Here is a 15077-nt window from a genome sequence, read left to right on the forward strand (position 1 = left end):
GATTGGTTTAATTTTTTTTAGATGAAAGAATTAAGCATCTTAATTAAAAAATAAAAAAGAAAAAAGAAAAGAAGTAATAACAAAATATAATTTATTTGAAATATATGTATTGAATCAAAAAATTATTTTAGACGCCTACATTTTTAAGAAGTTGGGACATTAAAAAAATAAATAAAAAAAAAAAAAAATTAAAAAGGTGAACAATATAAAGTTTTTTTTTTTTACTTTTTTTTTTTAATCCATAAATTATTCAAGAGGATACATTGGTCCAATTTATTAAATTGGAAAGTTAAAAAAGTCTCCTAAACGGTCAAAAGGTAAGTTGGTCAATTTTTCATCTAATGGGGCGTCTTTGTCCATTTTTGAACCTTTAGGGGGTATCTTTGTCCAAAAAGCAGGTAAGTTTCATCTAAGTGTCCTTTTGCCAAACCTCAGGGGGTGTGGTTGTACTTTACCCTAAAAACAAAGCAACCTAGAGCCCAAAAGTGAAGGCAGAAGCCCAAATTAGACGAGGCCCAACATTGTTCTTCTCAAGCTCCACAATAACCTTGAAACAACAACAATTAATTACTATTGCTATAAAACAAGCTTGTATTTTTATCTTCGTTACCTTTTCTTAACAACGAGAAACAATTTGAAAGAACCGAGTCGACCGCGCTCTCCGCAACTAACTACCAACCTTAGTCACCCGCCTGCCTAGTTGTATAATGACAATGGACATTTACTTGAATTGTTATAGTCATAAAGTATACAGTGCGATTCATAATCATTTTTTAAGGGTTTGATACCATTAAATACCTCTTCGAATCGGCCGATTCGATCTATTTATATCAATATTCACTCGAATCCATTATCGCGACTGATACTGCGAATGCAAACATTGTTCAAGTTCAACAATACATTAATTTATACTACTCAAATTGTCCAATTTTGCACTCTCATTGAAAAAACGTAAAATCAAAACCCTATACAATTTTGGTTACGTCACCAACATTCTTGCCAAATTTATATTTTATTTGTTTTGATTTAAGCTAGTCATTAAGGTGAATATCACCAGTTTAAAAAAAAAAAAAAAAAATTTTAAAAAAATGACATTATTTTAGTTATCTTAGACTTTGTTTGGTTAGATGAAAACAGTTAAAAAGAAAAGGAAAGAGAAAATTTTTAATTTTTTTTAGAGTTTGGATAGATAGAAAGAGAAAACTAATGGAAAATTTTGTTTTCATACTTGTCTATTTTCTCTCAAAACTTTTCATGCACAAAACACAGGGGAATAATTTTTTTTGCGTGAAATATTTGCTTTTTTATTTGACATTCTTATTTTACCTATTAACTTAATCATGAAAAATAATTTCTTCCTTTATTTTTGTATTGGATTTCTAAGATGTAAGTTCTCTCAAAAACAACTTTTTCTTTCTTTTTTTTTTTCACCATTTTTTTTTTTTTTTTGCACAAGTTCATATATAATTGGCAACAACAAAATACAATCAAATATGTCTAAAAAAAATTAGTATGGCCATCAATACATCTCCGTGTTTTTTTTTTAAGTTTCATTTCTCATACACTAATAATAAGTTCTACTTTTGCCGTAGAAAATATTATGAAGTCTTATTTTAAATATAAATAATTATATTATTAAATTAATAATCCATTATTTTACTTTTTCTTTGCTAAAAATAGACATCAACAAATACAAATTCATTTATTTATTAGTATTTAAAATTATAAGGGTAAATTTGGTATCTTCAATCGATTTCTTTTCACTTTCATGCTATCCAAAATAACAAATTAATATTTTTCTATAATTTTCTTAAATAAATTTTCATTCTAACCAAATGCATGCTGGAAAATAAATTTTTTTTCCATTCACTTCACTTTTGTTTAATTTTCCATTTCTTTTCTTTTCTTTTCTTACTTATTTCCATCTAACCAAACAAAACTTTAAAGTTTTTAAAAAAATTCATAAATTGATATTAATGACATTATTTTAGTTATCTTATCAATATTTCTGAAAAGTATATATCTAATTACATTTGTCTAGGGGCAAGTGTACTTTGACAGATACGTTAAACTACATCCTTGGGCAATATGTCAAAAACACCTTATAAGTTATAACTTTTTGGAATAATTTCACTTACCTTCCCTGAGGTTAGGCGTAATTATAAACAGTACCCTCTTACGTTTCAAAAAATACACCGTCCTCCCTCAAGGTTTGCTCCGTCGTAACATTTAGCCCTCTCCGTTGAAAGTCAACGCCAGTCAATGATAATTTTTTATGACATCAACTATTTTTAATTCTGTAATATCACATTTGCCCTTACTATATTTGCAAAGACATTTTTACCCTTACTTTTGTATTAAAATAACCTATATACCTAGGAAAAAAAAAAATACTATGTAATATCAGTATATATATATACTTGTTTATATATATATATATATACACATCTCCAATTTTTGGACAAAAAAACCTTTATAACAACTTGCCACATCATTACAACTGTGGACGTGAATGTAATTTCAACACCTTGTGACTTAATTTTTTCTCTCCATCTGTACTGTACCGCCCAACCTCGCCCATTTCGCCTCTTCTCCTCCCCCTCTTTTGCCTCTTCCTCCTCATCCGACGGCGTTCATGCCTACAAGCCTTCGTCACTGTCGCCGCCACTCGCTTTTGATCGACCTCAGATCCCTATATCATGGCCTTCAGACGGCAATCTAACCCTAGATTGGGTCATGGACCTCATCGCAGCCTTTGATTGGTCCTTTAAAAATTTGGCTCCGCAGGATTTGCCTTCGGTGTTGCCGGTACAAGATTCGATCATAGACCTTATCGCATCCGATGTTGTTGAGGAAGAAGCACATGATCACTAGTCCCGGCAGCCTAATCGGAACTCGTTACGACGTCGCCTTCTAGTACTTCTCCTGGTCCAACCTCCGTAAGATTCCGGCCGTCGCAATGCCATCTCTATTCACTCCATCAATCACTTGCATCACCAACTTCGGATCTGTCAGCAACACTCGATGCTACGCTATCTCCGTTCGCTCCCCTGCCGCTAGATTACCAGTTGCGAGTTACCGGCAGATGACGTCCGTCGTAACCAGTTCCGGATGTGGAGGAATGGATCGGCGACTATGGGGCTCCATCGATTTTGGCGTTTGGCGGCGATTTGCCCTATGATCAATTGCCTGTGATTGATGGGTTTATGAGAAACTTGGAAGAAAAGGGTCAGTGAGAGATTAAAGAAGTTGATGAGGGGCAATTTGGTAATCAAAACAAATTCCAACCATTGACTTTGTCCTGTGACCCCATTTTTTTGAATATTAATAAAATATTAGAGGGTGTTTTAATCATTTAACATGGTTAATGGCTGAAATAAAATGCCGATCAGTTTGGAGGGAGGTCAGTGTAATTTTTGAAACGTAAAGTGTGCTACCTGTAATTACACCTAATCTCAGGGGTGGTAACTAAAATTATCCCTAACTTTTTTTTATTAAAAAGAATTTGAATTTTTTCATGTGATGTGAAATTGAATATCATTGATCTCCTTCCAAACAACATAGAGGCCATTCCATGTAATCTTTTAGGTGTGCACATGGTTCGGTTCGGTTCGGTTCCTGAAGGAATCAGAACCGGAACCGGTCTTAACTGTTCCTTAAAAATAGAACTGGAACCGAATCGTTGAGATCTGGAACCGGACCTAACCGAACCGTCATTTTCGGTTCAATTCCGGTTCGGTTCCAAGGAACCGTTTACTGTCTGAAATGTTAATCAACTTCGCAAATCTCTGGACACAATAATTACAGACCTTGATATACAAAACTAAGAATATACAAAATCAAGAATTACAAACCTTATATCTATATGCATACACAAACGCAAATCTCTGACCACAATAATTACAGACCTTGATATACAAAATAAGAATACGCAAATCTCTGGCCACAATAATTACAGACCTTGATATACAAAACAAGAATACACAAAATCAAGAATTACAAACCTTGATTAGTTGATTTAGAAAAAAATTAAAACAAAACCCATACATACAAGTTAGCAGTCTCACAGAGAGAGAGGGGTAAGCTTGAGAGTTGAGAGACAACGGCTGAAGCTTGCGAATGGCGGCGAACCCGAACTAGAACAGCGGGCGATGGAAACTAAAAGATATGAGTTTTGATTTTTTAAACTTCTTGCAGACAGATCTGAAATATATGGGTTTTGAACTTCTGATTCTTGTAGATTTTATAGATTTGAAATATATGGGTTTTGAACTTCTGATTCTTGTAGATTTTGTAGTTTGCAATTGCAAAGAGAGACGGACAGAGAGAGAAAGGGCAAGTTCAGAGTACAGAACGAGAATAGAGATGGAGGCGTTTGGAGTTGGGGAGGCTGAAATGATTTACACTAAAATATTTTGTTTTAAAGCTTTAGAAATTAGGATACTAATATTAATAATTTAATCAAATATAATATATATATATATATATATATATATCAGTTCGGTTCGGTTCCGGAACCAAACCGTGAGACCGGAACGGAACCGAACTGAATCTCAACGGTTCCTTATTTTAGGAACTGGAACTGTGAGAACCGGAATTTCGGTTCCGGTTCGGTTCGGTTCCGGTTCCGATTCCGGTTCTACGGTTCTTTTGTGCACCCCTACAATCTTTACCCTCCCCATGCAAATTGCCACAAAAAACGTAATCTAATATTTTACATTACTTTAGTGGGCTGTAAAAAAGATATAGTTCGGAAATTATTAGTAAGAGACTTTCAATTAAATTTAATAAAGAAATATACAAATAAATAATATAGGCCAATAGAAATTTAGAAAAATTATTTTAAAATTTATATATATATATATATAGATTTGATATTATAAAAATTGTTATCCTTCATATTCTAAGCACCTATATCACACATTCTGCCAAATATTTTATTTGTTAAATTTTGTTGGCTCTTTTTTTTTTTTTTTTTTTTTTTTTTTTTTTTTTTTTTTTTTTATGGCATTCCAAAGTCTTTCGTTGGATAGTCAAACTATCATTGGTCTTGACCGAATTCGTAATCGGCCCTTACTACTGTTGGAAGGCAAGAATGACCCCTCTTCAATGCCTCAATATAGAGGACTTTTACTAACAATAAATGAATGGATTAAGGGAGCAAAGAGAACTATACAAACGTTCATCAATTCTAAAAAAACAACTTAGAAAATAAAAGATGGAGGGGACAAAGTCAAGCCTCCTTCTTTTATTAAATAAGTAGATAAATACAGTAAGTAAATAAAGGTTACATTGTAAGAAAGGAAATTTTGATGTTTGGTTGGGGACCTCTTGCTTGGATCCTTTCACTGCTATTTGTAGAAATTCCTTTCAGCGGTTGAAAATAGTTACATACCTTTTGAATTCAAACTATTTGTTTGAATTTGAATAAAAACTTGTCTGAAGTTTATCGGTAAAGATTGCCATATGCGAATTTTAGTTTTCAATTTTAAAAAGGAGTCTTTTATGATAACAATATTAAATACTATTACTAAAAGGACACATCTCTTCTTCCAATCAACTAATAATGTGGGGCTGAATTAATAGCCTTTCCCCCAATCAGCCAACATCATATGTCTGAATTGAAAATTAAATTTAGGGTGCAAACAATTATTGGTTTCAAAAGAATTATTAAAAAAATTCATGAATTGTTATTAATGTCAGTGACCTATAGTAAGAGACGTGTGTGTGAACATCAACTAGAATTTTTTTTTTGTTATTAATGTCATCATTTTATTTACAACAACAATATATATGAATATGAATAAGATATATCTATTGATATATTAGTATTTTTTTCTTTTGTTTTTATTTTTGTGAATAAATTTAGGATCCGTAACTCATTATTCATGATAAAAAAGAATTGCAAAACGCATGAATTCTGAATATTAGTAGTATTTAAGATAACAATATTTTTGAAGTTTATGTCTTCTTAAATATACTATAAATATACTATTTGAGTTTAACAATATTCTTCTAAGTTAACTAAGGTGTAGCTCATATGCCTCTTTTTAATTTTAATTTATAAATATTTTGCAAAAAAAATAATAGTTAAGATATTGGAGTAAAGTGAAACATTTCAGGAATACATTAATTAAGTTTTCATTTTTATCTATTCTTTAACATTGTTAGGAGGTGGGAGGGCAGAGCAATATAAAACCAAATACAACTTTCTTGTTATAGTTATATTAACTGATTTTGGGTCGCAAACAAAATTTGAAATTAGGTAAATTTACTAATTTAAACGTTTTCGAAGCCAAGTTTGCCATTATATAGTTAATAAGAAGCCAAGTTTGCCATTATACAGTAATTAATGAAAAGATATAAAATGTAATGTAAAATTAAAATTGTTTCTTGAAAAAATATAATTAAACTTATATTTAACGCTATTCAAGGGAAAAAATACTTCTCTATATTTTTTGAACTTTTTTTTTTTTTTTTTTTTCATGCTTCACATTGCTTAATATCCTTTTGAAACTTTTTTTTTTCTATTCGGAAATTGTTAGTAAAGAAATGGCCACAAACTATATACAAATTGATTTCTTGTTACAGGTGGTTGTTTAATGGAGAGGGAGGGAGGTAGGTAATTGTTATTAATGGGTGGAATGGATGAAGTTGAACTTGCTATTTATTTATTAGAATAATGACAGGGGATGAATAATTAATTTCGAATAAGTATTCAATTTGACGTGTTTTTGTCCCTCTCAACTATTTAAATAATTTTTAAAAAATAATTATTTAACAAATGACAAATTTAGCTAACCACATTAGATTCGGTGTTAATTCAAAAAATTCCTTTTCGGTTTCCATTACTCTATTTGTTAATTTGATGCTAAATTGTTAATTATTACCGTATTAGTCACTTGCGGTACATAAAATTGACTAAAACAAGGATGATCTTTTGAAAACTAGTGTGTTTTGTGAGTTTTAGTTTTGCTACTTCTAAGCTATTACATGTTTATTTGATGTCACTTTAATGGGCATCTCAAAAAGGTGCAGTGGTTGTCTCTTCTTAATCATTAGCAATTACAAGAGTCAGTCTATAAATAAAAACTAATAAGCAAACAACAACAAATAATTAATAGGCCAATAGAAATTAAGAAATATAAATTTACACTAGTTATTTATTAAAAATTTATGTAAAATTAAAAAACTACAAATGTCGATTTGGTATGTATTATAGTAATTGATATCCATTGTATTCTATGTACCTCAAACTGACGAATCAGGAAGCAAATTGAGCATTATATAAGTATAACAGAAATCACAATAATAAATAAATTGAATGTATTTTTTTTTTAAACTGATGATGTCAATTTTTTATTTTTTATTTTTTTAAAGAAAGCTCAGGATTCAAGTTTAAGTGGAGACAAAATGTTTTTAATAAACTTAAAAATCAATTCAACAATACAATAATTTATACTATTCAAATTTATTGTCTAACCCCTCAATATAGCCTTTTCACGATTCAAAATGATAATATTGGCATTGACAACGGTTTTGGCCAAATTGATATTTTACTTGTTAAATTTCGATTTAAGCCAGTCATTACTACTATTGGTTTTTAAAATGTTATTAAAAAATTTCATAAATTGGTATTAATTTAGATTGTAATATCAATATATAAATAAGATATATCATTTTGCTCCTTTTCTATATATATTTTTCTAACAAGCAACTCACACACTCATTTTCCCACTTAAACCATTATAAGTTTGTACTTGAAATGGTAGTAAAAAAGATACCATTGGATAATATATGTATTTTGCATTGGAAAAAGTAAATAATAATAATAATAAATAAATAAATAAAAAATCTAGCCTGTAAAAGCCTAAAAGGGTTCAATTGATTTCTCCTCTCTCTCTCTCTCTCTCTCTCGCTAGCCATTATTATTATTATTATTATTATTTTTTTTTTTTTGGTAAATGTTTGGTCATTATTTTGCCAAAGTTAAACTTGGGATGAGTAACACAGTAATAACTTTGGGATGACTAACTCATTATTTGTGATCAAAACTGATGCTCCATTATACACGACCAAAACTAATGTACTTGATAGGGAAAAATAACCCTAGCCTATCTTGACTTAACGAAAAAGGTAATTAAATATTGACCGGCTACCAGATTTCTCCAACTCTCAGACGATAATATCTCGTTATTAAGGATAACCATTTCTATTAGATAAGAATGATGACAAATCGTATCTAGGATAGGATTTGTCATAGGGTAAGTTCAAATCTTATCAAGGATAAGATTTCCACGAGATAGGCTCCATGGGCTAAGGACGATGAAATTCCCTTATCAAGAATAAGGGAAGTGACTATAAATACAAAGACGACTTGGAAATAAGGTACACACAAAAAAACTCCTACTAGGCGAATTACGATTAAAATTCTCTATCGAGAACCCTTACTAACTTGATCGTCGGAGGGTCAACGGCCGACACCACACCGGTGTTTGACTTTGCCATCCTTATTTTGCACGAAACGGTGTCGTACTAGACTACGACGAATTTCAACCTCAACAGTTGGCGCCGTCTGTGGGATCAGCAATTCCCTTGAATCGATTTATTACTCGTTGGGTATAGACGTTTACGATCCGGTATGGTTACCGAAGGAACACTGTCGCAGGGATCTGGTCAAAGGGAAAAGTCGTGTGAAAATCTAGACGTCCTAAATGACCAGACACGATTTGCAGCATTGGAACTGCAGGTCCAAACTCTGAATCAGGGTATGGACCAGTTGATCCAACAAAATGCAGCACTCCTGCAACACCTTGTTCCACCGGTTCAACAGAGCTTGCCACGCCAAGACCTCTCGAATCCAAACAGGGGTAATGGGAATCTGGAAGAGCAGGATACTCATCCTTCCCGACATGAGACCCAAGTTGAACAAAGCCAGGTGAGAAACCGACATAGAGAGGTGATCCACCCCTTTCTTCCACGGAGTTCCAGACCCCGTGAAGACATGACTGTCATTGAAAAGACCGAGGAGATTTCCCACGTTGACTTAGAGATGCAGGATCTCAAGGCAAAGATGGAGGGTGTGATGCAGGCCATGAAGGGAAAAGGCATTGCAGCCATAGATGGTTTGGTGCAGAAGACCAATTTGCCGTTCAGCCCCTCGGTTATGAAATGCCCTTTGCCAATCAAATTTAGAATGGCCACAATTGAGAGTTTCGACGGAATTAAAGATCCCCTCGACCACTTGGAGACTTTTCAGGCGCTTATGCACCTACACGCGATACCGGATGAGATCATGTGCAGGGCTTTCCCAACGACTCTCAAAGGATCAGCACGGGTATGGTTCAACAAACTAAAGCCAGGAACCATCGAAACCTTTGAAGAATTGAGTAAGGGCTTTGTGGGCCATTTCATTGCTGGCCAGAGGCATAGAAAGCCGGCTACCCACCTCCTTACTGTGAAGCAACAGAAGGGAGAGTCACTGCGAAATTACATTAGTCGTTTTAACACGGAAATGTTACAGGTGGAGGAAGCGGATGACAAGGTGGCCCTAGCCGCCTTCATGGGAGGACTTCAAACCTCAAGATTCCTCTTCTATTTATCAGAGGAACCTCCTATCAGCATGGCCGAGTTATTGGTTCGAGCTAAAAGACATATGAATGCTGAAGATGCAATGATTGCGAGAAAGGGAAAAGAAGGGGAGGATAAGAAGTCAGACAAGAAAAGGTCGGCCCTGACGATCAGAGATGAAAAGGAAACCAAGTATAAGAAACCCATGGTCAACCAGAATGAAAGGGCATCTTGCTATAAGAACGTGGAGAGGTACACAAATTACACTCCTTTAAATATGCCGATAGATCAAGTTTTCCTGCAGATCCAGGATGAGCCATATCTGAAGTGGCCACCGAAGTTGAAGTCAGATCCGGCAAGGAGACCTCGTGATAAGTATTGTAGGTTCCATAAAGACCATGGGCACGCTACAGAGGATTGCTTCGACTTTAAGGATCAGATTGAGACTCTGATCCGAAAGGGGCATATGCGAAAGTTTATTGTGGGGAATGATAGAACCGACATTAACCCACTAAGAGCAGGCCGAGACAACCACCCTCCTGATCAACAACCAATAGGAGAGATCAGGGTCATAGCCGGGGGGTGTGCAGGAGGTGGAGAATCGAGCTCAGCCCGTAAGGCCTATGGCAGGAGAATGCGAAGCTCATCTGAGGTGTGCGAAGTAGGAGTACAGATTCAACATCGAAAGATGCCTCGTTTAGGTGATCCAGTTATTACATTCTCAGATGAAGACATGAAGGATGTGCAGCAACCTCATGACGACCCTCTTGTCATCACCATGATGATCGCTATCTATAATACTCGGTGAATCTTGGTAGATAATAGAAGTTCAGTTGATATCATTTTTCTTGATGCATTCAGCAAGAAGAAGATTGGTAAAGAGAAACTCAGACCTACTAGATCACCATTGGTGGGATTCACGGGAGACAAGGTCTATCCTCTAGGAGCAGTTATCCTTCCTGTCACTGCAGGAACCAGCCCAAAATAAGTCACTGTCATGGTCGACTTCCTGGTGGTGGATTGTCCATTTGCTTACAATGTCATCCTAGGAAGAACGACCTTAAATTCGATGAGGGCCATCACTTCGACTTATCACCTATTAATGCGCTTCCCTACCGAGCATAGCGTGGGCGAACTAAGAGAAGATCAGTCCATTGCCAGAGAATGCTATGTTGCCTCTCTCAAAGAAAAGAGGCAGTAGGAGGCTTTGATTGTCAATGAAGTTGAAGATAAGGAGCAAGACCGGGCTAAGCCAATCGAGTACTTGGTGGAGATATGCTTGAATGACATTGACATAACAAAAAAGGTGAGGATATGGTCTCTACTCCCCTCAGATTTCACAAATATTCTTATGCAGTTCCTCAGACTGAATCAAGTTGTATTCGCTTGGTCACATGAAGACATGCCCGGTATTAATCTAACTACGATTGAGTATTGATTAAACACAGATCTTACATTCAAACCTATCAGGCAAAAATGAAGAACATTTGCCGCGGAAAGGAACATGGCTATATCAGAAGAGGTGAATAAACTTATGAAAGCTGATTTCATCCAAGAGGTTCATTATCCCGACTGGTTGGCCAATGTTGTTTTGGTAAAAAAGGCCAATAGAAAATGGAGGTTGTGCGTAGACTTTACCGATTTAAATAAGGCGTGCCCCAAAGACAGTTTCCCTCTGCCAAGAATTGATATGTTGGTAGAAGGGACAGCTGGCCATGAGCTGCTCAGTTTTATGTATGCACACTTAGGGTATAACCAAATCTCAATGCACACACCAGACAGAGATAAAACCTCTTTCATCACGGACAGAGGTTTATATTGCTATAAGGTGATGCCTTTTGGGCTAAAAAATGCTGGTGCAACATATCAGCGGCTAGTAAACCTGATGTTTAAGGACTAAATCGGAAGGAATATAGAAGTGTATGTGGATGACATGCTCGTAAAAAGCTTGAAAGCTCAAGACCATCTGGTTGATCTACAAGAAACGTTCCAAGTCCTCAGGAAACACCAGATGAAGCTCAACCCAAGTAAATGTGCCTTCAGAGTCTCCTCTGGGAAATTCCTCGGTTACATGGTAAGTAGAAGAGGGATAGAAGCTAACCCTGAGAAGGTCCAGGCGATTCTCAACATGCAGTCTCCAGCATCGACCAAGGAACTTCAAAGATTGATAGGAAGGATCGCAGCTCTGAACAGGTTGATTTCCAGGGCGACCGATAGGTGTCTGCCTTTTTTCTGTGTGCTCAGGAAAGCTTTTTCATGGACCCCTGAGTGTGAGCAAGCTTTTACAGAGCTAAGGAGTATCTCACTTCACCACCATTATTGTCGCGGGCGATGCAAGGAGAACAGTTGTATTTGTACTTGGCGGTTTCTCCGTCGGCAGTAAGCTCAACTTTGGTCCACGAAGAGGATGGAAACCAGAAACCGGTATATTATATTAGCTGTGTATTCAGGGGGGCAGAAGAAAGGTATCCAAGGATAGAAAAGTTGGCATTTGCTCTAGTTATCTCCGCGAGGAAACTCAGCCCTTACTTCCAAGCTCATACAATAATAGTATTGACGGACCAACCACTTAGGTAGGTTCTCCGCAAACCTGATACTTCAGGGCGACTCATGAAGTGGTCGGTAGAACTTGGAGAGTTCGATATCCAATACAAACCCCGAACGGCCTTAAAAGCCCAGGTGCTGGCAGATGTTATAACGGAATTCACACCAGAAGATGGGCCCTAGCATGCTATAGATAAGCAGGAAGAAGCCGAATCTACTTGGACGTTATATGTGGATGGGTCTGTCAACGCCCGTGCAAGTGGGGCAAGGCTAGTAATTATCTCCCCAAATGGGGAATGCATCAAATATGCACTCAGGTTTGGTTTTAAAGTAACCAACAATGAGGTAGAGTATGAAGCCCTCCTAGCAGGCCTCAGGATGGCGAAAGCTTTGGAAGTTGAACGACTAGTAGCATATACTGACTCTCAACTAATAACTGGACAAGTCCAGGGGGAATATGAAGCCAAGGATGAGAAAATGAAGACCTATTTACATAAGATAGAGGATATCAAGGGTTTTTTTAAGAAGTTTTCTATTCACCGGACCCCCCGAGAAGAGAATGCGCAGGCAGACGCCCTGGCTCGACTGGCAACCACAGAGGAAGATAAAGCCATACCCGTGGGATATTTGGATGAGCCTAGCATGGTCTGGGATTGGCCACAGAAAATACACCAGGTGGAGTGAGCAGAACCCATTATCAGGTACATTGAGAACGAAGAGCTACCCCAGGACCGCATGGAAGCACGAAAGATTAGGATGCGTGCGGCAAAATATTCCCTCATTGATGGGGTTCTCTACAAGAAGGGATTTTCTCTACCTTACTTGCATTGTGTCTCCATTGATGAGGCAAATTACATTCTAAAAGACATACATGAAGGCCTTTGTGGAAATCATGCTGGGGGCAGATCACTAGCGCATAAAGCTATCCGACAAGGATACTTTTGGCCTACTATAAGGACAGATGCACTTGAGTTTGTGAAGAAATGTGACAAGTGTCAGAGATTCGCCAATGTCCCAAAACAATCAGCAGAAAAGTTAACCCCTCTTACAGGGCCATGGCCTTTTACCCAATGGGGGACAGACCTCATCGGCCCCTTACCCCAAGGGAAGGGACAAACTAAATACGCAATTGTGGCTATCGATTATTTCACCAAATGGGTAGAAGCTGAGCCATTAGCTCATATTGGAGCGAATGAAGTAAAAAAGTTTTTCTGGAAGACAATAATCTGCAGGTTCAGAGCACCAAGGGTAATTTTGACCGATAACGGGAAGCAGTTTGAAAGTGAGTAGTTCCTTGATTTTTGTAATGAACTTGGGATCAAAGTTTATTTCTCCTCTCCTGCCCATCCCCAAGCCAATGGGCAAGTTGAGGTCACGAATAGGACAATATTGAAGATGATCAAGACGCGCCTAGAAAAGGCCAAGGGCTTGTGGCCTGAACAACTACCCGGAGTTTTATGGGCCTATCGTTCTACCGTAAGAACCCCCACTAGGGAGACCCCTTTTGGGTTAGCTTTTGGAAGTGAAGCTGTGATCTCGGTAGAAACAAAGGTTGCTACCTTCAGAACCAAGTATTTTGAACCTCAACAGAACGGGGTGGAACCACGATTAAACCTAGACCTGGTAAAAGAGAAAAGGGAGCAGGCCCAGGTCAAGGTTGCGGCTTACCAGCGGATGATATCCAAGTACTACAATGCCCGGGTCAAGCCAAGGAGGTTCGAGCCAAGAGACCTGGTGCTTCGCGAGGTTACCCCGGCTACTAAGGAAAAGGGGGAAGGAAAGTTAGCTCCCAATTGGGAGGGCCCTTATCGAGTAACCAAAAGCAACAGACCGGGGGCATACTGGTTAGAGTTACTTGGTGGGAGCCAGCTTCCCCACCCGTGGAATGTAGAACATTTGAGGAAATATTACCAGTAGGTACTCATGCCAGGCTGTGTTTTATTTTATTATCTCACTTTTAAAAGTGATAGAATGTTTTTAGCTTCAATAAAGCAGACCAGTGTGTAACGGATGCTAATATTCAACTATCGATTATTATTTTCGATAGGTCTTTAATAAAATGGTTATTCGTATTTATTGCATGTGTTTCTACTGAATTTTATAAGTCACATAAGGACTAGTGACACATTAAGTCCACTTCTTTATTAAAAGAAATAAGTGACTTTCCCTTACTAAAGGGACGAGCTGGGTAAAGCTCGTAAAAATATGTTCCTTCGGAAGAAGGACGGGCTGAGTGAAGCCTGGGAAAGTAAAATGAGTTCTGTATAAGGAAACAACAAGTATGACACAATACCATGAAAGACAAAAGTAGAGCAACTATTCTCTGGATTCAGAGATATTCTGAAAAGTTTTAAAGGAACAACATACTGAGAAATCAAAAAACCTAATATATATATATATATATGACTAATACTATGGAATTCAATCTTCCTCTTCGCTCTTACTTAGAACGTCATACATAGAAAAGTCTATGTCTGGACGATCTTTGCCGACAAGAGCTTTGAACCGGTCAAAACCATCACAGCAAGCCTTGCCTATGAGCACCTTAAATTCATCAGAATTTTTAAAACTCTCCACGGCAGCTAGCTTCTCGAGTTCCAGCTTATCAGAGTATTCTTTGGTAAGTTTCACTTTCTCATCTTGAAAGTTTAATTTTGCATTAGTTAAGTTATTTTCTTTTATTTTAAGTGTAGAAGTAACATCTTCATATTTAGCCTTGAGGGAAGCCATCTCTAGGGAAAGTTTCTCGTATTCTTAGACGATAGCAACAGAGTATGTAGTGCCCTATAAATAAATAAATAGTGGCGAACAGTTAAAAATAAATAAATAAACGGAAAAAAGAGATGCACATAATAAGGGTAAAATCTCACCTGGCTGATTAGATGAAGAAATTTCTTTGAAAGCTCAGATGCTGGCAGACTCTGCAATCTGGCAATGTCATCTTTTACTACCATTTTATGTAA

The 15077-nt window shown here is 36.6% G+C and overlaps 1 protein-coding gene across 1 annotated transcript; it reads left to right on the forward strand.

Annotated features, from left to right (window-relative positions):
* The first annotated feature begins 11503 nt into the window (after window positions 1-11503).
* LOC132270006 (uncharacterized) lies at window positions 11504-12798 on the forward strand. The gene is made up of 3 exons (XM_059771230.1): window positions 11504-11763; window positions 11859-11994; window positions 12298-12798. Exons 1-3 carry the CDS (start codon window positions 11504-11506, stop codon window positions 12796-12798), a joined length of 897 nt encoding a protein of 298 aa, XP_059627213.1.
* The last annotated feature ends 2279 nt before the right edge of the window (window positions 12799-15077 follow it).

Source organism: Cornus florida, unplaced genomic scaffold (genome assembly GCF_030987335.1).
Source record: "Cornus florida cultivar Cherokee Brave unplaced genomic scaffold, ASM3098733v1 CherokeeBrave_3.0.0_Hap2_Chr08, whole genome shotgun sequence".
Lineage (NCBI taxonomy): Eukaryota > Viridiplantae > Streptophyta > Magnoliopsida > Cornales > Cornaceae > Cornus > Cornus florida.

What these genes read in the sequence shown, in the direction of transcription:
- LOC132270006 (XM_059771230.1), top strand. Translation starts at nt 11,504, where the DNA reads ATGCTCGTAAAAAGCTTGAAAGCTCAAGACCATCTGGTTGATCTACAA. An exon ending in AGGATCGCAGCTCTGAACAG is followed by an intron (nt 11,764 to 11,858) that starts GTTGATTTCCAG and finishes AAGCTTTTACAG; the next exon opens with AGCTAAGGAGTATCTCACTT. An exon ending in AGGATGGAAACCAGAAACCG is followed by an intron (nt 11,995 to 12,297) that starts GTATATTATATT and finishes GATGGGCCCTAG; the next exon opens with CATGCTATAGATAAGCAGGA.